General features: G+C 46.4%; 3 protein-coding genes and 1 long non-coding RNA gene across 8 annotated transcripts in view; 2 read left to right on the top strand and 2 right to left on the bottom strand.

Annotated features, from left to right (window-relative positions):
• The window catches only part of PFDN2 (prefoldin subunit 2), a 21,476-nt gene extending 14,816 nt beyond the window's left edge, over positions 1 to 6,660 (bottom strand). Inside the window, exon 1 of one of the 2 annotated variants that reach the window (XM_074389611.1) lies at positions 6,310 to 6,660. In XM_074389611.1, the coding sequence (XP_074245712.1) occupies positions 6,310 to 6,542 (233 nt within the window). In that variant the 5' untranslated portion in view covers positions 6,543 to 6,660. The remainder of the gene's footprint in view (positions 1 to 6,309) is intronic. The other variant, XM_003937974.3, reaches the window with a different exon arrangement.
• LOC141582138 (uncharacterized) lies at positions 4,285 to 5,271 on the top strand. The gene is made up of 2 exons (XR_012514978.1): positions 4,285 to 4,556; positions 5,015 to 5,271. It is a non-coding gene; the product is annotated as an uncharacterized LOC141582138 (long non-coding RNA).
• NIT1 (nitrilase 1) lies at positions 6,462 to 9,380 on the top strand. 2 transcript variants are annotated; one of them, XM_003937972.4, is made up of 7 exons: positions 6,462 to 6,542; positions 7,152 to 7,247; positions 7,491 to 7,745; positions 7,866 to 7,969; positions 8,164 to 8,297; positions 8,449 to 8,574; positions 8,832 to 9,380. In XM_003937972.4, coding segments are annotated over exons 1-7 (984 nt in total). In that variant the 5' UTR covers positions 6,462 to 6,540; the 3' UTR covers positions 9,099 to 9,380. The 2 variants fall into 2 exon arrangements, with proteins under 2 accessions (XP_003938021.2, XP_010346875.2); XM_010348573.3 differs by having other exon boundaries at positions 6,463 to 6,542; positions 7,170 to 7,247.
• Positions 9,283 to 22,929, bottom strand: DEDD (death effector domain containing). 3 transcript variants are annotated; one of them, XM_039480649.2, is made up of 6 exons: positions 22,812 to 22,929; positions 21,058 to 21,090; positions 13,099 to 13,487; positions 12,799 to 12,906; positions 11,718 to 11,864; positions 9,283 to 10,843 (listed from the first exon to the last, which is right to left on the bottom strand). In XM_039480649.2, exons 3-6 carry the CDS (start codon positions 13,421 to 13,423, stop codon positions 10,467 to 10,469), a joined length of 957 nt encoding a protein of 318 aa, XP_039336583.1. In that variant the 5' UTR covers positions 13,424 to 13,487; positions 21,058 to 21,090; positions 22,812 to 22,929; the 3' UTR covers positions 9,283 to 10,466. The 3 variants fall into 3 exon arrangements, with proteins under 3 accessions (XP_039336583.1, XP_003938020.1, XP_074245711.1); XM_003937971.4 differs by lacking the exon at positions 22,812 to 22,929 and adding an exon at positions 22,652 to 22,737; XM_074389610.1 differs by lacking the exon at positions 22,812 to 22,929 and having other exon boundaries at positions 21,058 to 22,558.

The raw sequence follows: 22,929 nt of genomic DNA, 5'->3' as shown, positions 1-22,929 counted from the left end.
ATAAGGATTACCTCTTTTCTGAATGTTTTTTCACCAATAAAATACAGATAATACCTGTCTCACAGAATGCCATAAGGATTAAGTAATTACATCAAGAACTTAGGACAATATCTATCATATAACAAGTTTTCAATAAATAGTAGCTGCTATCATTACAGGTCATCTCCACCTAAATGTCTCATGGATACCTTAAACTCATGTCATTCAAAGCTAAAATGATCTTCTGATCTCTATTTCTACTACTGACACCACTCTAGCCCTCCTGGCAGGAAATCCTAGTTTCATCTTTTGTTTTGTTTTTTAAAGATGGGGTCTCCCTATGCTGCTCAGACTGGTGAGCAGGGGCTATTCACAGGCATAATTATAGCAGATTATAGCTTCAAGCTTCCAGCCCCAAGTGATCTTCCTGTCTCAGCTTCCTGAGTAGGTGAGACTACAGGCACTTGCCACCATACCCAGGTTCATCTTTGAACTTACCATAATCCCATCAATTGCCAAATGTGTTGCACTTACTTCAGCAATTTTTCTTAGGCTCACTGACATCACCCTAGTTCAGATCTTCATTACCCTCTTATCAGAACTACTGCAACAGTTCCCCCGCCTCCGCTTTTTTTTTTTTTTGGAGACAGAGTCTCACTCTGTTGCGAGGCGCACCAGGCTGGAGTACAGTGGCACAATCTCGGCTCACTGCAACCTCTGCCTCCCAGTTTCAAGCAATTCTCCTGCCTCAGCCGCCCAAGTAGCTGGGACTACAGGTGCATGCCACCATGCCCAGCTAATTTTTGTATTTTCAGTAGAGACGGGGTTTCACCTTGTTGGCCAGGATGGTCTCGATCTCTTGACCTTGTGATCCACCCACCTCGGCCTCCCAAAGTGCTGAGATTACAGGCTTGAGCCACCGCGCCTGGCCCTTCCTTTTTTTTTTTTTTTTTTTTTTTGAGAGGAGTCTTGCTCTGTTTCCCAGACTAGAGTGTAATGTTTTTGGATTGTGTCTCAAAAACACAAAACAAAAAAAAATAACATAGTGTGGGGAGGACACAGTAGCTCACACCTGTAATCCCAGCACCTTGGGAGGCTGAGGCAGGTAAATCACTTGAGCTCAGGAGTTCAAGACCAGCCTGGCCAATATGGTGAAACCCCATCTCCACTAAAAATACAAAAAGTTAGCTGGGCACGGTGGCTCACACCTGTAATCCCAGCACTTTGGGAGGCCAAGGGAGGCGGATCACCTGAGATCAGGACTTCAAGTCCAGCCTGGCCAACATGGCAAAACCCCATCTCTACTAAAAATACAAAAATCAGCTAGGCGTGGTGGCAACTGCCTGTAATCCCAGCTACTCCAGAGGCTGATACAGGAGAACTGCCTGAACCCAGGAGGCAAAGGTTGCAGTGAGCCGAGATCACATCATTGCACTCCAGCTGGGCAACAGGAGCGAAACTCTGCCTCAGAAAAAAGGATAAAGGAAGGGCGAAAATCTCTCAAAGGACATACTCCAAAATGGCAAGAATAATTATCTCTGGATGGTTGGATTATGGGCAATTTACTTCCTGGTTTGAACTTTTTCCTGTGTTTTCCACAGTTCCAACAATAAACATTTTATATAAGAGTTAAATAATTAGGGCCGGGTGCGGTGGCTCACGCCTGTAATCCCAGCACTTTGGGAGGCCGAGGTGGGTGGATCACAAGGTCAAGAGATCGAGACCATCCTGGCCAACATAGTGAAACCCCATCTTTACTAAAAATACAAAAAATTATCTGGACATGGTGGCGCGTGCCTGAAATCCCAGCTACTCAGGAGGCTGAGGCAGGAGAATTGCCTGAACCCAGGAGGCAGAGGTTGCGGTGAGCCGAGATCGTGCCATTGCACTCCAGCCTGGGTAACAAGAGCGAAACTCCGTCTCAAAAAAAAAAAAAAAAAAAAAAAAAAAAAAAAAAAAGAGTTAAATAATTAATACTATATATCCTTCTGTGACTTCCTCACTGCTTATGTAAAAAAGTCACAAATTCTTTGCCATACACTCAAATACCTCTATGGCTTTACTCAACTACTCTGTCACCTGTTCAAAGCCATCCACCCCTTCAGGTTTCGGCTCAAATATCTCTAATATAATCATGGTATAAGTGGAAAAAATAGGTCTGCCTGATTCTTAAGTCTCTCATTTAAAAATCCTGCTCTTCCAGTTACTGACTTTGGGCAAGTTAACTAAAGCCTCTGAAATTCCAGTATCTTCACCTATAAATGGAGGACAATACAACCTTCTTCAAATGTCAGTAATTAACAGAAGGTAGGCCTGAGCAGTGGCTCAGCTCACACCTGTAATCCTAGCACTCTGGGAAGTCGAGGCAGGTAGACTCCTTGAGCCCAGGAGTTCAAGACCAGCCTGGGCAACATGGCAAAAGTCCATCTCTACAAGAAATACAAAAATTAGCTGGATAGGGTGCTACACCCCTGTAGTCCCAGTAACTTGGGAGGCTGAGGTAGGAGGATCACCTGAGCCTCAGGAGGTTGAGGCTGCAGTAAGCCATGATCACACCACTGCACTCCAGCCTTGGCAACAGAATGAGACCCTGTCTCAATCAGTAACAGACGGTAAAACAAATAAAGTGCCTAACACAATGTGTTACTTGCTTCCATCTTGTATGTAAGGGACATACGTGGCTCAAATTTGCAGCAGTGATATATCTTGTAATGTTTTACCCAGTGTTGTCTCCAGAATAAACAAAGCCCAGAGAATGTTAATGAAGGAACAGCTTCAAAACTCAATTATCACAGTTCCTTGGTTTCCTTTGAGGGAAGTTTGAGGGCTTCTCTTTAGCGCCACTAAAATGGTGGTTCCACCCTTGTTCTATTTTGTCACTCTCTGTTCAAACTAGAAAGAATGATCATTTTTATCCACTACAACCATGGCTTTATCATCCATAAATGCAACTCTCAAATCTGTTATCTCCAACTCAGATTTCTTTCTGTATCTCAAGATTTAAAAATCAAACTGTTTACTAAATGTTTAACCTGGATGTCCCAGGAGAAACCTAAACTCAAAATCCTAAAATAAATTTATATTTTTCCCAAAATTGTCTGTCTCCCTACATTCCCTATAGTATCAAAGACAAAACCCTGAGAGACATCTTGTATTCCTCTTTTATCCCCTTTTCTCCATATTCAAATTCTGTAATCTATCGCAAACATTTAGAACCACCCGCATCCCAAACATGCCAGGCAGTTTCACGCTTTAGTGTTTTGGAACACATTATTCCCTCTACCTAGAAAATCTTCCACTTCCTTCTTTGCTTGACTAACTTTTCTCATCCTTTAGAATTGAGCTGAAGGATCTTCTCTAGAAAACAAAAGCATTTACTAAACACACACTGTATTATAATCACTGTGCAAAACACTTTGCATGTGATTTGTTTTCTCTAGAAAACAAAAGCATTTACTAAACACACACTATGTTCTAATCACTGTGCAAAACACTTTGCATGTATTGTCTTGCCTAATACTCTAAATACAGTCATGAGGTAGGTACTGTTACGTTTCTACAGATGGGGGAGGCCAAGATGTAACTTAGAGGAGGTCATATATATATAGTAAATGGTAGAAATGAAATTCAAACTTAGGTCTGTCTGACCCTAGTGCATAAGAATGCTCTGCCGTCCTACTATACCACAGCTTCCCTTTTCCAGCCCCTGCCCACAGTCCTACAGTCTCATTAGTTAGGGGTCTCTCCTCTAGCAGCCATAATGAAGGGATTGTGTAGCACACTATAAATCTTTATTGTTTGATTCATCTTTTCTCAAATGAGTCTGTGAGTAAAGTGATTTGAAGACAAAGTCTATTTCATTTACAATAATCTCTCATTATCCCGAGTTATCCAATGTCTGAAAATAAACAGAAAATTCCAGAAATAAACAATTCATAAGGTTTTTTTTTTGTTGTTTTTTGTTTTTTGTTTTGAGACAGAGTCTCACTGTTGCCCAGGCTGGAGTGCAACGGTGCAATCCTGGCTAACTGTAACCTCCATCTCCTGGGTTCAAGTGATTCTCCCTGCCTCAGCCTCTTGAGAAGCTAGGATTACAGGTGCCCAACACCAGGACTGGCTAATTTTTGTATTTTTAGTAGAGACCAGGTTTCACCATGTTGGCCAGGATGGTCTTGAACTTCTGACCTCAGGTGATCTGCCCACCGTGGCCTCCCAAAGTGCTGGGATTACAGGTGTGAGCCATGGCACCCGGCCAATAATTCGTAAGTTTTAAGTTGTTTGCTGTTATGAAAACAGCGTGATGAAATCTCCAGCCATCCCGCTCAGGATGTGAATCATCCTTTTGCCCAGCCTATCCATGCTATATATGCTACCTGCCCTTTAGTCATCAACTTCTCCTGCTCAATATCATCATGGCTCAATGATCTGAGATCACCTAAAGTAGATGATTCTCCTTCTGACTTATCGTCAATAGTGGCCTAAGGCTACATCACAATGCTGTCATTCATCTCATCTCATCTCATCTCATCTCACCTCATCAGGAAGGCACTTTTTCATCTCACATCATCACAAGAAGGGTGAGTACAGTACAATAAAATATTTTGAAAGAGAGAGACCATATTCATGTAATCTTTATTATAGTATATTGTTAGAACTGTTCTATTTTATTAGCTACTGTACCTATTATATAAATTAGACTTTATCATAGGTATGAGAAAAAACATAGGGTTCAATACTATCCCAGGTTTCAGGCAACTACTGGGGTCTTGGAACGTCCCCCTCAGTTAAGGTGGAACTACTGTAACTGTATTGCTGTACCCGGCAGAGTGCCTGACACATGGTACTCTTAAAAAGTATCACAGGGGGCTGGGCAAGGTGACTCACATCTGCAATCCCAACACTTTGGGAGACCAAGGCAGGTGGATCACCTGAGGCCAGGAGTTCAAGACCAGCCCGAGCAACAAAGTGAAACTTCCCCCATCTCTACCAAAAAAATTTTTTTTAATTAGCCACTCAAAATGTTTTATTCCTATAGTCCCAGCTACTCAGGAAGCTTGAGTCAGGAGGATGGCTTCATCACCCAGGGATTTCAAGGCTGCAGAGAACTATCATCACGTCACTGCACTCAGCCTAGGCAACGTGCCTTTAATCCCAGCAACTTGGGAGGCTAAGGCAGGAGAATTGCTTGAATCCGTGAGGTGGAGGCTGCGGTGAGCCAAGATCCAGCAACTGTACTCCTCCCTGAACGACAGAGCGAGACTCTGTCTCAAAAAATAAAAATCTTTATGTTGATACCTCTGTCTGTATTAACTGTTCAACAAAACCTGATAAATAAACCTATTATTAAAATAGCTGTAGGCTGGGCACGGTGGCTCATGCCTGTAATACCAGCATTTTGGGAGACCAAGGCGGGCGAATGACGAGGTCAGGAGTTTGAGGCCAGCCTGGACAATAAGGTGCAACCCCGTCTCCACTAAAAATACAAAACTAGCCGGACGCGATGGCCCCTGCCTGTGGTCCCAGCTACTCGGGAGGCTGAGGCCGAAGAATCGCTTGAACCCGGGAGGCGGAGGTTGCAGTGAGCCGAGATCGCGCCACTGCACTCCAGCCTGGGCAACAGAGCAAGACTCTTGTCTCAAAACAAAATAGCTGTTTTTTCATTTTTATTGTGTAGATTTCCTCCCACTCCTATTTTCCACTTGGCAAAACACCGTTCTCAAGCCACAAGGGCTTTATGATTAACTTATTAAACGTTTCCCAAAGCTAGGCACTGGGGAAAATGCAAACTGGGATTAGAAAGGGGTTTCTAGTCTCTAAAGAAATTTGATTTCGTACCGAACTCTCGAATCCATATAGTACGGAACACTAGGCTGTTCGAGTATTTGAGTCACGTGGCTCTGTAGCGTGACGGCGATTGTCAAAGTGGGTTCAGGATCACGTAACAGACTACACAACCAGCCCCTTAACTAATCCTCTGGGTGGTTACTTTCGAGCAGTCTTGCCCAGACATAACCTGTTTGGAGGTGCCGAGGAGAGATGGAGAAAGCAGCGAACCATCTCTCCTCAGACCTGTGAGTCTTCCCAGACCCTGCAGGTCAGGGCTTTCCCCTCCCCCAGGCTCACCCAACACCCCAGGGAGGCGTGGCTCTCACCTGCCCAAACGTCTACCTCTCCGAAGGGGCTCCACTAGCTTCTCCGGGTACCCTTCCCTCTCCGGGTGCCACGCACATGTGGTACTGGAGTAAAGGCCTACACAAGCCACAGGCTCCCCCTTCTCGCAAGTACTCCAGACCCAGATGAGCACCCTCCCTCGCGCTCTCCGCTCCTCACCTGTTCTGCGGACACCGCCCCCTTCCCCGCGCCGCTCCCGCTGCTCTTGCCGGAGCGACCGCTGTTCTCCGCCATCTTCGTCGCCCGCTGGGTTTCCGGCCGGCGCAGCGCAGCCCCCGCCTTGCGTCACGTCCGGCCTGCGAGTTACCGCCCACTCGCCCCCGGCGCCTCTGGCTCCAGGCCGCCCTCCGGATCGGGTCGGATCCTGCGAATGGTTTTGGCAATATCTTCATGTAGGACCTACTCCCTATCCTGTCGGCCGCAGGGAATCCCACCTGCTCTGCTTTAACCTGTGCAACAGAGATGCTGCCCCTGGGAGAGGCGGGGAGGGACGGGCCAACTGGAGCGGGGGGGTGTAGAGAGCGGGGCGCGGCGTGGGGCCTTGGGTTCCTTTGCCCCTTGCCCACCTTGGAGGGGTGGGAGTAGAGGTAAGGTGAACTTCCTCCTGAGAGATTCTGGTGAAAGGGGAAATACCCTTTGAGTCAGTAAATCTGTGCAAGTGCACAGTCAAGAAGAAGGTCTTGGGAAAACCAAGGATAGTTCCCGGAGATGACTTTGGACTGCGGAAACGTTTGTAAGAGGAAAAGGGCTTCAGTTTAATGTGAGATCATTGGAAGTTGATCTGTTCAGGCGGCGAGCAGAGCCCCTTCCTCCATGTTTCCACTGTAGGATATCGTCCCTTAGCCCGTAATTACTTACAGAAGTAAAAAGTGTTTTGAAGACCAGAAGGTTTTTACTGGCAGGGCCCTGATTCGGGCTCACAGTATAAAGAGAAGTCAGAGAATCCAAGAAATTTATTGCTTGAGGAAGGGATTGGTGTCCTCATTTCTCACCTTCCTCAGGCTGGGCTTCCTTACCAGGCCTCTTCACCGACTCCTGTCCCTTCTGTGTCCTGGACTCCGGATACCTCGACTCTCAGTACTCTGTGCTCAGCCCAGGTAACACGTTTTGTTGTGTCTTCAGTGCCTGGCACTTAGATGCTCAGTTTGTTAAATGGATAATGGGAGACACAGGACTGTCAACTATCCACATTTGATTGGTAAGCCCTACTAGCCCTGGGTCAACGTGGCCTGTAAGAGCAGGATCAAAAGGAAGTCCAGCTTTCCTCCCTTGCACCCCTTAGCATTAATTTTGTTTCCCCATGCACTGAAATCTGAGAATCCTGCCTATGCTATTCACAGGCCCAGAGCCATGGCTATCTCCTCTTCCTCCTGCAAACTGCCCCTCGTGGCTGTGTGCCAGGTAACATCAACGCCAGACAAGCAACAGAACTTTAAAACATGTGCTGAGCTGGTTCGAGAGGCTGCCAGACTGGGTGCCTGCCTGGCTTTCCTGCCTGAAGCATTTGACTTCATTGCACGGGACCCTGCAGAGACGCTACGCCTGTCTGAACCACTGGGTGGGAAACTTTTGGAAGAATACACCCAGCTTGCCAGGTATCAGGGAATGGGGGAAGGAGAGGTAGAATCTTTGTTGGGCAGTGTCCTTAGATTGCCAAATGTGAGGGTGCAGCCTTGAGAAGTCAGCGAAGAGTTGTCAGCGTCCCCTCCCCCCAGGGAATGTGGACTCTGGCTGTCCTTGGGTGGTTTCCATGAGCGTGGCCGAGACTGGGAGCAGACTCAGAAAATCTACAATTGTCACGTGCTGCTGAATAGCAAAGGTGAGACTTTATAACCCTTTAGCCTGCCTCTTCCACCTAAACTTAGATTCTCCAGCATTGTTTCTCAACTCTATTTCCTTGACCCTAGGATTTAGGGGTGTTACTTCTGTTCCTAGCCTATAAACTATCTACTCCTTGGGAAGAGTAAGCAAGGCTTCTAGAACACGGACACTGAATATTCCTTCTTACTCTAGGGGCAGTAGTGGCCACTTACAGGAAGACACATCTGTGTGATGTAGAGATTCCAGGGCAGGGGCCTATGTGTGAAAGCAACTCTACCATGCCTGGGCCCAGTCTGGAGTCACCTGTCAGCACACCAGCAGGCAAGGTGGGAGTTGTGAGAGGGTGAGGGAGGGGAACTGGAATACTTTGAACTGGTAGTAGAGAATAGAAAGTCCTGAGGAGGGGGGTAACGAAAGTATGACTAGATGCTGTAACAAACAGGGCAGGAAGACTAAGTAAGCTGTTTTTCATTCCAGATTGGTCTAGCTGTCTGCTATGACATGCGGTTCCCTGAACTCTCTCTGGCATTGGCTCAAGCTGGAGCAGAGATACTTACCTATCCTTCAGCTTTTGGATCTGTTACAGGACCAGCCCACTGGGAGGTAAGATGGTGCCTTTTTAAAACGTAAGGGCCTTTTCTTAACCTCAGCCTCCTCCCTTGGCCCTACCAGTTAAGTTCCTTCCCCTTTCCACCTTGTAGGAAAACTCATTCCCCAGATAATTCTGTTACAGAATAGTTAAAATAGTAAAATCATTCCTAGGCAATTATCAAAAGTCATAATGGGTAGATTGTAGAGTCCCTTGTCACTCCCCCACTATTTGCTACATGTACTTAACTGAACATACATCTCATCTGCAGGTGTTGCTGCGGGCCCGTGCCATTGAAACCCAGTGCTATGTAGTGGCAGCAGCACAGTGTGGACGCCACCATGAGAAACGAGCAAGTTATGGCCACAGCATGGTGGTAGACCCCTGGGGAACAGTGGTGGCCCGCTGCTCTGAAGGCCCAGGGCTCTGCCTCGCCCAAATTGACCTCAACTATCTACGACAGTTGCGCCAACACCTGCCTGTGTTCCAGCACCGCAGGCCTGACCTCTATGGTAATCTGGGTCATCCACTATCTTAAGACTTGACTTCTGTGAGTTGAGACCCGCCCTCCCACCATTGTGAGCCAGTGTTCATGTGACTTGGAGGCAGGACCCAGGCACAGCTCCCCTCAATTGGAGAACCTTGACTTTCTTGATGGAACACAGGCTTGGCTTCTTGGGAAAGCAGCTTTCACCTTAGGTCAGATTGCAGTTTCAGAAAGGTGGCATTTTATATAGTCATTGTTTATTTCATGAAAACTGAAGTTATGCTGAGGGCTGAGCAGCACTGGCATTGAAAAATATAATAATCATAAAGTCTGTGTCTGGACATCTCCTTTGGGAGCTACAGGGGGAATTGGTATTGTACTAGCAGGACTGGGCTCCAGTTCTAGACCTCCTGGCTCATTCAACATGCCTCCCTACCTAAATAAAAGTGCAACACTCAGTGCATGTCCCAGCCCCATTCTCCCAAACATGGGAGTGGGCACAGGAGTGGAGGGGGAAGGAAAAAGGAATTACTTCACTTTCACCTATGATGCCCTTTGCCCAAGCCAGAAGAAAGCAAAGGGGAAAAGGGCTGCAGGGTACATTATTTATTTTCACTTGAACATGGAAAGAAAGTGTCACACTCCCCCTTCCCCTTTACAGGGGGAGTGTATTTTAATCAGCAACCTCTTCTCCATCCACCCTGTGTACGTGCATACACATACGCCACCACAGTTGGGAGGCGTGACTAGGCTGATGCAGTCCTCTTATCTATTCCTCCCTTGAAGAGGGTTTGAGAAATGCAAAAAAGGAAAGAGCCACATCAGGCAGAGGTTTCAGCCATGGAATGGGGGAAAGAAGGCAGAGAGGAGCAGCACCAGAGGCCAGGAGAGAGTGGAAAGGGCCACAGCTTCTTTGTTTTAAAAAAAATTCTGTAATTTGGAAAAGGGTGGCAATTAATTTTCAAAATACACTTCAGAGTCCCACCTTCCACATAGCTCCCTTACTCACAGCCCTTTGGTTTTTTTTAGACAAAATTTAAGAGCTCTCATAAAGCCAGAAGTATTGATAACCCCTTAGTGCACCCAAAAGCAGTGTTCACATCAATCCCTTACAAAGACTACGTTCTGTAGACTTTGTTTCTCCCTATACATTTGTCTTACGGCTCAGTGGTAAGGTAGCTGTAGAGACACACGTTGAGGGGTAAATGGAAAAGGGAAACAAAGGGGAAGCCCAGGCACATGGGTGCAGGGAGGGGTGGGGATCACCACTTCCACTTTCCTTTGTCTTTTTCTTTAAAAAAAAAAAAAAAAGGCAGGGGTGTCATTGGTTGGAAGGGTAGAGAACAAACCCCAGAACAGTGTAAGCTCCAGAGGTGGGTAATGGGAACACTCCCCAAAGAAGTGAGAAGAGGGAAAAGGTCAGGGCAATGCTTGCAGCATCAAGTTCCTCAGGAGTTTCTGTCGGCCCAGCTCATAGTCCTCCTCATCTACATTTACCAGCAGCTTGATGGCTTCATGGCCCACAGCTTGCTTGAGGGAGTCTGTGATGAAGACACCTTTAAGTGCCTCTAATAAAGAGCCATTGATGTAGTCGCGCCAGAATGCGTCGAGGTAGGTGAGCTCAGAGAACTTGATGTCACAGATGATGGAGCCCAGGTCCCGGGACTTGAGGATGGTGTTGGCCTGGTTAAAGCGCTCAAACTGGCGCTCAAGTGGGTCCTGCTTGTTAGAGAAGACATTGCCCTGCAGAGCAGTCTCATGCTGGCAGTATTCAGCCCGAACCCGCAGTCTGATGTCTGTTAGAAAGGGAAGACACAGAGCAGAAGAGGTTACAGTGAGGGATGAGTTTACAACCCAAGCTTGAAAACTGAAAAGCACAGCAGAATAAAGTAGGGAACATCACCTGACAGCTTCTCTACCTCTTCCCCAGGACTAGTTCTATGTATCTCTAAAATCCTTGCGTGACTACAGGAGGTTGCCTTAAATGGAACATGTCCAGGTCAGCACTGCTCCCATTACTCACAAGCAGCAACTTGCTTATAGGAGATATTTTGCTAATTACCAGGCACAGAAGTTCATTTTAATATTCTCATCCTTAAAAAAAAAAAAAAAAAAAAAAAAAAGGCCGGGCGTGGTGGCTCACCCTTGTAATCCAAGCACTTTGGAGGCCAAGGTGGGGGGATCACCTGAGGTTGGGAGTTAAAAGACCAGCCTGACCCCCAATCTTAAAAAAAAAAACAAAAAACAAAAAAAAACTCTCATCTTAACTTGGTTCATCCTACAATAAGGATGTCATAATAACATTCCAGTGATGTAGAGTATTAACAAGAGTTTAAATGTACCCTGCTACAATCATAAAGAGCAGTTCTTCCACCAGACACCAAACCATTCAGCCCCACTTTGCAATGGCATTCAAAGTGAATCTCACACTGAATAGCATAAACTGTCCAGTGTCCCGGCAGTTTTTTTTTTTTTTTTTTTTTTTTTAAAGAGATGGGGTTTCACCATGTTGGCCAGGCTGGTCTCGAACTCCTGTCTTCAAGCAATTCACCCGCCTCGGCCTCCCAAAGTGCTGGGATTATAGGTGTGAGCCACCGCACCCAGCCTCCAGCAGTTCTTTATAGTCTCCCTCAAGTCTGCTCCACCTCTGGAACTCTTGAACTTCCTCACCACATGTCTGTTTTTCCTTGGGATCTGGTGTCACTGACTTCCGGCGTTTTCTCTGGCTCCCAAGTGTGGCTCTCCCTCGGGCTGGTCGCTTGCTACACATCTGAGGACCCGAAGTGGGGCAGCACACCACAGGATAGTGGGGAGGCACTGACCAGAAAGTAAAAGGGAAGAAAACAGTAGGATTAAGGCAGAAATTCAAACATGTCTCTTGGAATGAGGAAGGAATTGTTTAGACTTAGGACTCAAAGCAGTGACAATAATGTGACTTGAAAAGACACAATGTGAGAGCAAATAGAGGACCTAGGAGAAACGTCAACACCTCACCTGATTTTTTTTTTTTTTTTTTTTTGAGACGGAGTTTCGCTCTTGTTACCCAGGCTGGAGTGCAATGGCGCAATCTCGGCTCACCGCAACCTCCGCCTCCTGGGTTCAGGCAATTCTCCTGCCTCAGCCTCCTGAGTAGCTGGGATTACAGGCATGCGCCACCATGCTCAGCTAATTTTTTTTTTTTTTTGTATTTTTAGTAGAGACGGGGTTTCACCATGTTGACCAGGATGGTCTCGATCTCTTGACCTCGTGATCCACCTGCCTCAGCCTCCCAAAGTGCTGGGATTACAGGCTTGAGCCACCGCGCCCGGCCTTTTTTTTTTTTTTTTTTTTTTTTTTTTTTTTTTTTGAGACAGAGTCTCACTATGTCACCCAGGCTGGAGTGCAGTGGCGCAATCTCAGCTCAGTGCAACCTCTGCCTCCTGGGTTCAAACAATTTTCCTATCTCAGCCTCCTGAGTAGCACAGGTGTGCACCACGGCACCTTGCTAATTTTTGTATTTTTAGTAGAAACAGGGTTTCACCATGTTAGCCAGGATGGTCTCAATCTCTGACTTTGTGATCCACCTGCCTCAGCCTTCCAAAGTGCTGGGATTACAGGCAAGAGCCACGGTGCCCAGCCATGATTTTTTTTTTATGGCACACAATGTGGGGGCACAGCATCCTTTCATTTAAGCTGGCAAAGCCCTAATTGTGGTGAAATCGGTGTCGTTTTACTTGATTATGGAAAGTAAGGGGAGTTAATGTCCTCTCACCTGTTTTAGGGGGCTGGGGAGACCTCGGTTCTGGATCACTGAGGGCTCTGGGGGTCACATAGCGAATTGATGTCTCCTCCAGATACTTGTCTACAAGATCAGGGCACACTGTAGGAGGAGAAGAATCATTCAGGAAAATATACACCCTTCCCTTCTCTCAGTCCAAACCTCCAATGGGCCTCACAACTTACTCTCCTAAGTACTCCCATGGTCAATGTGTTCTCCCCTTTAGATGCCTATGCTGCTCTTTCCTGGCCTCCCACAACTCTTCCCTGATTCCAGCCCCTAATACACCCTCACCAGCCCGTCTCCTCTTGAGGGTGACGTAGGGCAGCAGGTCGTGGCGAGTGATGATGCGCAGCAGCTGCAGCACCTGGCGAAAGTTACTTTCATCACAGCGGCCCTGGCGCTCCAGCGCCAATAAGAAGTCACGTCCATTTCGGATGAGTCCACGCTCATGGTCATCAATGACATCAACAAAGAGGAAAGAAAGCACGCGTACATCTCTGTGTGTCAGATGAGTGCCCACGATGTCAAACATGCGGTGCAGGCTATACAGCCCATGTTCCTGCTCACCATGCTCTTCTGGCCACATCTGGCTTGCCCGCCGCTTTAGGCCCGCCATGCTGGGGGCTCAGGTATGCAATGCTTTCCGGAATTCCTGCTCAGCAGCTGCAATCCCCACCGTACTGAAAGGTCAGGGAAAGAACCAATGAGTCACTCAATGGCAGGAACTAGTCTTAGGCGTTCCCATATTTTCAGTCAGTAACACAATGCCTGGTATAGTACAGTGCTTCATACATGTTTATTAAATTTTCAAAAGTATTTGTTTAAAAATAAACACTGGCCGGGCAGATGGGTTCACACCTTTAATCCCAGCATTTTGGGAGGCCAAGGCAGGAGGATCACTTGAGCCCAGGAGTTCAAGACCAGCCTGGACAACATAGGGAGACTCCTGTTTCTACAAGAAAAAAAAAAATTAGCTGGGCTTGGTGGTATCCATCTGTAGTCCCAGCTATGCAGGAGGCTGAGGTGGGTGGATGGCTTGAGGCCAGGAATTCAAGATCAGCCTGGTCAACATAGCGAGACCCCATCTCTACAAAAAAGAGAAAAAAATAGGGCATGGTGGCATGTGCCTGTAGTCCCAGCTACTCAGGAGCCTGAGGCAGGAGAATCACTTGAGCTCAAGAGTTCAAGGCTGCAGTGAGCTATAATCCTGCACTGTATACAGCCTGGGTGACAGAGTGAGACCCCATCTCGAAAGAAAAAGAAAAGAACTGGTTTAAATTCTGACTTTATCACTGAAAAGCTGTGTAGCTGTGTGACCTTAAGCAAGTCACTTAAGTTCAAATTCTCAGTGCCTTCATCTATAAACAGGGATGAATGAATCTACACCTCATAGTTAAGAATCCAATGAGAAAAATACATGCATAATCACTTGGTAACCCTTATATAAATGGTTGTGAAACGGATTTCAAAGATACAAGCATTCTTGGCCTTTGCAGCCCAGATTCATCCCTCCACATTATTCCTACAATCCAACCACAACCACTGCTCAGAAAGTTTATCAATATTCACCAAAACTCATGGATTTAAATCAACAAACATTATTAAGTTTCTGCAATAAACATTCTTCTAATTCTATACCATTTGTACTCCCTTGATCTTCACACTATTTGACAATACCAACTTTTTTTTTTTTTTTTGAGACGGAGTCTCACTCTGTCACCCAGGCTGGAGTACAGTGGCAAGATCTCGGCTCACTGCAACCACTATCTTCAGGGTTCAAAAGATTCTCGTGCCTCAGCCTCCTGAGTAGCTGGGATTACAGGCGCATGCCACCGCATCCGGCTAATTTTTGTACTTTTTTTTTTTTTTTTTTTTTTTTTTTGAGACGGAGTTTCGCTCTTGTTACCCAGGCTGGAGTGCAATGGCGCGATCTCGGCTCACCGCAACCTCCGCCTCCTGGGTTCAGGCAATTCTCCTGCCTCAGCCTCCTGAGTAGCTGGGATTACAGGCACGCACCACCATGCCCAGCTAATTTTTTTGTATTTTTAGTAGAGACGGGGTTTCACCATGTTGACCAGGATGGTCTCGATCTCTTGACCTTGTGATCCACCCGCCTCGGCCTCCCAAAGTGCTGGGATTACAGGCTTGAGCCACCGCGCCCGGCTAATTTTTGTACTTTTAAGTAGAGATGCAGTTTCACCATGTTGGCCAGGCTAGTCTCAAACTCCTGACTTCAGGTGATCCTCCTGCCTCGGCCTCCCAAAGTGCTGGGATTACAGGCGTGAGCCACCGCGCCCAGCCTTGGCAATACCAACTTCTTTTTTTTTTTTGGAGACGGAGTTTTGCTCGTGTTACCCAGGCTGGAGTGCAATGGCACGATCTCGGCTCACTGCAACCTCTGCCTCCTGGGTTCAGGCACTTCTCCTGCCTCAGCCTCCTGAGTAGCTGGGATTACAGGCATGCGCCATGATGCCCAGCTAATTTTTTGTATTTTTAGTAGAGACGGGGTTTCACCATGTTGACCAGGATGGTCTCGATCTCTTGACCTCGTGATCCACCCACCTCAGCCTCCCAAAGTGCTGGGATTACAGGCTTGAGCCACCGCGCCCGGTGGCAATACCAACTTCTAAGCTTTCCTCATGAATGTCATTTACCAATCCCCTATCAATGACCAATCACAGCCCCACATTCATGATATAGTTTGGCACTTGATTCACAAAGTTCTTCCATAATTGTGGGTATTAACAATGACACAGGCCGGGCGCGGTGGCTCAAGCCTGTAATCCCAGCACTTTGGGAGGCCGAGGCGGGTGGATCACGAGGTCGAGAGATCGAGACCATCCTGGTCAACATGGTGAAACCCCGTCTCTACTAAAAATACAAAAAATTAGCTGGGCATGGTGGCACGTGCCTGTAATCCCAGCTAGTCAGGAGGCTGAGGCAGGAGAATTGCTTGAACCCAGGAGGCAGAGGTTGCAGTGAGCCGAGATTGCGCCATTGCACTCCAGCCTGGGTAACAAGAGCGAAACTCCATCTAAAAAAAAAAAAAAAAAAAAAAAAAAAAAAACAATGACACAGCCATTAATCAATTCTCAAATCCAACCACTTTCACTCCATTCAAGTCACTCATATTTACTGCTCCACCAGACAGTACCATCCAATACTGTCCACTCTTTGGTCACATCTCCAATCACCCAACCAATCCTAAATTCCTGTTAATGCTACTTCTAGATATTTCTTAAATCTCTCCTACTTTTCCACCTCCACTGCCACAGTTCAGATTACAATAATCTCTCACCTGGAGTACTGCAACTGCCACTTTAAGGGTTCTCTGCACCACCAATCTTAACCTACCTGAATCCATTCCCCACCCTATCTAGTTCAGTTAGCTATCTAAAGTGAACAACTGACCAAGTCACTTTCCTGCTTGAGACCTGTTGATAGCCCTGTCCTTACCTATAAGAACACTCCAGATTCTTTACACATACATCAAGCTTTCTAAGATTAGGCCTACCTTCCAAACCTCATCTCCCACCGCATCCACTTTTTATTCTCTAACATTATCAGTTTGTTTATAGTTCACAAACATCACGCAATTTGTTTCTCTATACTTTCTTCAGGCGCTTCTCTTTGCCTGAATGCCCCTCTCCCTTCTCTATTCCACACCCCCATCATCACTCTTTTTCAGATGGCTAACTCCTACTCATTCTTTAAGAGTCAGCTCAGATGCCATCTTCAAAATGCATTCTTTACACCCCCATGCTGAGATAAGTAGTCCTCTTCTGTGCTCTTATGGAACACTATGCATATCTCCTTTACACCATTTATCACCATGTACTAAAATTATTTGTGTACTTATTATCCCGTTAGATTCTACTCAACTCATGGAGAGGGACTATGTCATAGCCATCTTTGTGCCTAGTAATGGACAGAGCCTCAAATACAGTAGGGGCAACCCACTGTTGAACTGAACTTAATCTCTAGGAGATCACCACAAGCAATTCCAATTAAGAAACAAACTCACAAAAGTCCAAGAGTGACAGGACCCCATTAAAAACAGATACAGGGGCTGGGTGCAGTGGCTCACGCCTGTAATCCCAGCACTTTGAAAGGCTGAGGCAGGTGGGTCACGAGGAGAGGCAGGAGAATTGCTTGAAACCAGAAGCGATTTTGCCTTTTATCACTTTATCCTGAATGAAAGAGCGAAATTCCACATAGGTAACTCAGTTACCATGCATATATTCTAACCATAGTCTCCTCTGCACTGTTCAGAACTACCACACCATATCACACCACACCACACTACCCTACTCAACAATAAGGCAGGTTGCTCTGCCCATTTTATACAAAAAAGAACTGAGGCTAGACTAGGAAAGAGAATAAAATAATAAGCTTCTTTGGAAAAACAAAGCTGATAGAGACCTGTAAAGCTGAAGAGTAAATAGGAACTGGTCCTCAGATGAGAAACTAAGATGAAAGCAGAGAGAAACTCATTCTCTTAAAAAAAAAAAAAAAAAAAAAAAAAAAAAACGGAGGTATACTCTGGGATCACTTAACCCTATACCATGGGTTCTGATATGTGGAAAGGAAATATAATCCATATATAATTTTGAGAGCCCAGATGCCCCACCCAAAGCATGGGAAACAGCTGGGAAAATAGCTATTCAACCAGAGACTGTTATTCCTTCCTCTTGATTCACCTGTTGCTGTCACTGGGTACAAATGAAGGTACTAAAGGAAAATAAGTTCTTGCTCATAGCAGGCAACATGAGAAAACCGAGCCTCCTCAGAGCCCCTGCAACTTCTCCTTGCTGCCTATCCCACCTGTTCCCTTGGGCCAGCTGTTGATTATGAGGATCTCAGATAAAGCAGATGAGTAGGTTTCACATTAAACCAACCAGGAGAGCTGGTTGCTCCAGAGATCCCTAATTTAAAGTGTACTTAAACCCCAGGAAATGAAGAAACATTGTCCCCACATACCCTCACAATGGAAAATGAGGCAAAATACAGGAAAGCACTGGGGTCCTAATTAGGCATCAATGGATGTAATTCTATCAGCTTCAATCCCTTGAAAGTTAACTTCCTACATTTGAGAGGAAACACACACACTAGCCACCTTTAAGTCCTAGATCCCAGGTTAGATCATCAACATACTAAGAATTATCAGAGCTTTTAGGTCAGTGGTTCTCAACCAGGGGCAAATTTGACCCCTAGGGGGATGGATATGTGGCAATGTCTGGAGACATTTCTGATTATCATGCTCGGTGGGGAAGGGGCTGCAATCTTCATGTAATGAGTAGAAGCCATAGATATTTACAACAGCCTACAGACAAGGTACAGTGGCTCACGTCTGAATTCCCAGCACTTTGAGAGGCCAAGGTGGGTGGATCACTTGAGCCCAGGAGTTTGAGATCAGCTTGGATGACATGGCAAAACCCTATTTCTACACAAAATACAAAAATTAGCCAGGCGTGGTGGCCTGCACCTGTGGTCCCAGCTACTTGAGAGGTTGACGTAGAAGAATCCCTTGAGCCTGGGAAGGCGAAGCTGCAGTGGGATGTAATAGCGCCACTGCACTCCAGCCCAGGTGACAGAGTGAGACCCTGTCTCAAAAGAAAAAAGAAACATCCTATAATGCACAGGACAGTCTGCCACAACAAAGAATCACCTAGCACAAAATGTCAATAAACCCTATTCTAGGTGGACCATGATGAAGGGTCAAAAGAATGCATGTCACTTTCCACATTAGATCTAGAAAAAGCCATTTGGTCCCTCTAATGCAAACCCATCAAACAACATTCCAGAAAAAAAGAAAGGCCTATTAGACATAGAGGTTCATTTAACTTCTAAGTCCAACTAGCACTAAGGTGTTTCATATCACTCCAACCTTGGCTCCTCCATCACCTGCTGTAGGCATTCCACTGAAGAGCAGGTGAAGCAGGGCTACACCCACTTCTGTCCCATCCCAGGAGGTCTACTAGAACCTAGTTCAATCTGGAGTTCTGTAATCCTCTGCAAGACAGACACAAAGGGTCCTGCTCATAAGGGCCATCTTTAAAGTCTTGAAACTAGAAAAGTAGCAGACTCTTACTTGTTAAGTTACTAATCAGACTTATATTGCTTATTCGATGAAGCAAAATATAGAAATATGTAAGTTCCTCAAGGCCATGTCCTTCAGAGAAATATGAGGATACTGACATGCAGGTTAAGAGGCAGCCCTCTCCACTTAATGCAACCCAGATGAGAGTTCCAAGAATCTATCTCTACAAACAATAAACAAAAATTAGCTGGGCATGGTGGTACACACCTGTGGTCCCAGCTACTCTGATTGCACCACTATACTCCAGCCTGGGGAGCAGAGTAAGATCTTGCCTCAAAAAAAAAAAAAAAAAAAAAGCCGGGCGCGGTGGCTCAAGCCTGTAATCCCAGCACTTTGGGAGGCCGAGGCGGGTGGATCACTAGGTCGAGAGATCGAGACCATCCTGGTCAACATGGTGAAACCCCGCCTCTACTAAAAGTGCAAAAAATTAGCTGGGCATGGTGGCACGTGCCTGTAATCCCAGCTACTCAGGAGGCTGAGGCAGGAGAATTGCCTGAACCCAGGAGGCGGAGGTTGCGGTGAGCCGAGATCGCGCCATTGCACTCCAGCCTGGGTAACAAGAGCGAAACTCCGTCTCAAAAAAAAAAAAAAAAAAAAAAGTGATAAATCTTAAGTTCAAATAATTAGTAAAGTTAGGAGGAAAAAGCCAGTCGAGGTGGCTCACAGCTGTAATCCCAGCACTGTGGGAGGCCGAGGCAGGTGGATCACTTGAGGTAAGGAGTTCAAGACCAGCCTGGCCAACATTGTGAAACCCTGTCTCTACTAAAAATACAAAAAGTAGCTGGGCATGATGGCTCATGCCTGTAATCCCAGCTGCTCCGGGAGCTAAGACAGGAAAATGGCTTGAACCTGGGAGGCAGAGATTGCAACTTTATGCCACTAAACTCCAGCCTGGGCAACAGAGTAAGACTCTGTCTCATAAAGAAAAAAAAAAAAAAAAAAAAAACCATGAGCGGTTTCCTCTAAAACCAAAATATATTCATATTTCTGTGGCAGTGAAGCAAGGGAGCTCAACTTAAAACATACGGAGATTTTAAGTATCAGAATGGTGAGGAGAACGTAACCCTGAGAACAGATCAGAAATAATTCAAGTCTCGGTATCTGAAACATTGCCAAATAACCAAGAGACAAAACTCTAGTACACAGAGAGTCCTGATCCCACTGACTGGTCTGACTCCATTTGAGACAGTAACTCATGAATTCTCCCATACAGTTTCCCAAGAATGATTGATTCTGATGAATGCTATATTCCTGGAGTTTTGCTTTTTTCTTTAGAGAAGTCCAAGTCAGCCAACGCTATAGGCATCTTCGGGATTTCCTCCTGTTTGTTCCTTCTCTACTGTGTTTCTACTTCCAAGCAAAATCTGGTCTCATCCCAACCAGAATATCCGTATTTTTTTAGGTACTTGGCTCTCTCAGAAGCCCTTAGGGGAAAGCCATGTGAAACATATAAAAAGAGAGTAATATCTTGAAATGAAAATGACAGTCATCTCCTCTGAACAGGGATATTTGTAATTTAATAGGCGAATTGGAGCTGACTCTTTCCGAAGTCCTCAAAGGAAAAGTCATGCAGAAGAACTACAAAAAAAAAAAAAAGTGGTGTCCTGAAACTTGAAATGAAAGCCACATGGGAAATCTTAAAGATGGCTAAGAGTACATCAAGAGTTTTCTTGCTGGTGAGACTAGGAAATGTAATCAAATAACTGGAAGTCAAAGTTACATTGTATGGTTTCAAAAGAAAGATGCCAGGAACCCCCACAACGGCTGGAAGAAAAAGAAAGAGGAAAGGTTTCCCATGGAAGGAAGGTGTTCCAGTAACCTTCCAAGGCCAACATTTAGCAGACAATGTACTAAAGTCTTCCATATGTTAAAAAAAAAAAAAAAGTTTGAGAGCTGACCAAGAAGACCAGACAATAACAAACCAAAGCTGGGGGATTGTCCCAAGACATCTAAATCTCCTTCTCTTTCCCTTCCTAACTCCAATAACTAAAGACAGCGATTGCAATAGATCTCGTGCACTCAGATGAGTGAGTGAAAACTCATTTTCCCTGGCATTCTCCTCCTCATAATGGACCCAACCTCAAAACAACTCTCATGCTATAGCCATTCCATTCTGTTGTTTGAAAACAATAAAAAAGTTTCAGACTTACCTCTGCAAGAAATTTAATTTCCCAGGTCTCTTCCTAGCACAAGTTTCACAGCCAGCAGCAAAACAAAAACAAATAAGGAGGGGAAAATAATTAATTTCAGGTTTTACTTTGAAACTTCAAAGGCCCACAGAATTAGTCAATCTTGTTGCAAAAATACACAAATAAGCCTAAAGCCATTTAGAGAACTCGCCCTCAACAAGTCGCCAGGCTTCCCTAACTCTCAATTAGTCAATTTACAAAAACAATACGAACTCCAAGAATTTCCAGTCTCAATGGCTTGCGGCAAGAAGTTCCCAAATTTAAGAACTTCTGGGAAAACCAATTACCGTCTAACACCTTCTCATCTTCCTCAATTCCTTACTCCTATTTTGTTACAATGTTAACGTTAACTTTCACCTTTAGAAAAAACTGGGAGGAAAGTGGTTACAGCCAAAGAAGGCATTTTCTTCCCCATTACTTTCACATATCAGACCAGCACTATCCTCCAAATTCTGCCTTTGGCCCTTTCCCTTAACTTGCACACAATGAGAACAAAATATCCAATGGGGCAGCATCCACTCACACATCTATGTTCACCAGGGAGTTTTTCTACATACAGTATGCATATTACTCCCTCCCTTCTAGACTTAAACAGCAAAAGGGTCTGGAAACTACAGCACTCATTTAACATGTCTAGATGCCACGCTATCTTTTCTCTTTCCCTCCTCAGACCTCCAGAGCCTCCACCTTTGCATATAGGATTCCAATACAGCCATGTCTGCTCCCCCACTCTTGTACTGCTAATGCTACAAACTAGAAAAGTCCTTTGCTCCTCCACACTTGGGCGACACCGGTTTTCCCATTTTCCCAACCAGGAAAAACAAGGGAGTAAGCTAGGGAGTCTTTTGGAAAACAAACCCAGCTGAATTCTCATCCAACCCCAATTCTGCAAGCCCACATGACCATTCCCTTCTGCCCTTCCCACCCTCTTAAAAGCTAAGGGCCTGGCAATTAGAATTGGCTGCAACTGATGCTGCTTAACTCTATTCTCTCCTCCTGGGCACTGGGGAAAGGGAAACCCCCGAACCTCCATCACTCGTGCAGCTCCACTATCCTATCTCCCATTCCACTCTCCTTCCTCCCAAACTTTCCTCCCAGTCTCTCACTTTCTCCATTACCTCCTCCCACCGACACTCTCTCCATTCCCCAAACCTCCGTTCTCTCCTTTTCCACCCAAATTCTCCCCTAGGCCCTTCCCCCTCCCACCTCCAATTCAGCACTTTCGAAGCCCCGCAGAAACGTCTTAACTTCAATTCTCACCTTTCCCCACCTCCTCGCAACACCCCGCATCAGAGTCCAGTCCTCCCTCCAACCACATGCCACGGCCCCCTTCCCCTTCACACCCTCAACCTCTCCCTCCAGCTCCTACCCGCTTCCACACGAGCGGATCGCAGCCCCACTCCCCACCTCGGCCTCTCTAATACCCCTGGCCGGGCCCAGTCTCAGCCCTTGTTTACGCCCCTCCCCATGCCCTCACTCCTCCGCCTCGACCCCTGCCCTCTCCTGCAGTTGCCATCTCCCCTGCACGCCCCCCTCGGCAGCTCCCCTCCCCCACCTCTCAGCGTCCCGTCACCTCCCTCTCTTGAGGTTCTCAGGCTGGACGTCGCCACCGCCTCCCCCTCCACTTTCCTTCCCCAAGCCCTTTGCGGCCCCGCCCGGCCCCGCCCCGTCCCGCTCGACTCCCTCTCCCCACTCCGGCCGCCCCTCCGCCTCACTCTCGGCTCAGGCTCGGCGCCGCCATGTTGGATCCATCCGCGCCGCTCTCCCGGGCCTGTCTCACGGCGCCGCATCCGGGCTCCAGCCGCCGCCACCGCCGCCGCCGCGGGCGTGGGG

This window comes from Saimiri boliviensis, chromosome 19 (genome assembly GCF_048565385.1).
Source record: "Saimiri boliviensis isolate mSaiBol1 chromosome 19, mSaiBol1.pri, whole genome shotgun sequence".
In the NCBI taxonomy this organism is placed as follows: Eukaryota; Metazoa; Chordata; class Mammalia; order Primates; family Cebidae; genus Saimiri; species Saimiri boliviensis.
The sequence above is the reverse complement of the archived record's forward strand: the minus strand, read 5'-3'. Positions and strand labels throughout refer to the sequence as shown.

Coding starts and splice junctions, on each gene's coding strand:
- DEDD (XM_039480649.2), bottom strand. CDS start 13,423: ATGGCGGGCCTAAAGCGGCGGGCAAGCCAGATGTGGCCAGAAGAGCAT. Junction 12,907..13,098: donor CCTCAAGAGGAGACGGGCTG/GTGAGGGTGTAT, acceptor CTCCTCCTACAG/TGTGCCCTGATCTTGTAGAC. Junction 10,844..11,717: donor CAAGGAAAAACAGACATGTG/GTGAGGAAGTTC, acceptor CCTTTCTAACAG/ACATCAGACTGCGGGTTCGG.
- NIT1 (XM_003937972.4), top strand. Junction 7,970..8,163: donor CGTGCTGCTGAATAGCAAAG/GTGAGACTTTAT, acceptor TTCTTACTCTAG/GGGCAGTAGTGGCCACTTAC. Junction 8,298..8,448: donor TCAGCACACCAGCAGGCAAG/GTGGGAGTTGTG, acceptor TTTTCATTCCAG/ATTGGTCTAGCTGTCTGCTA.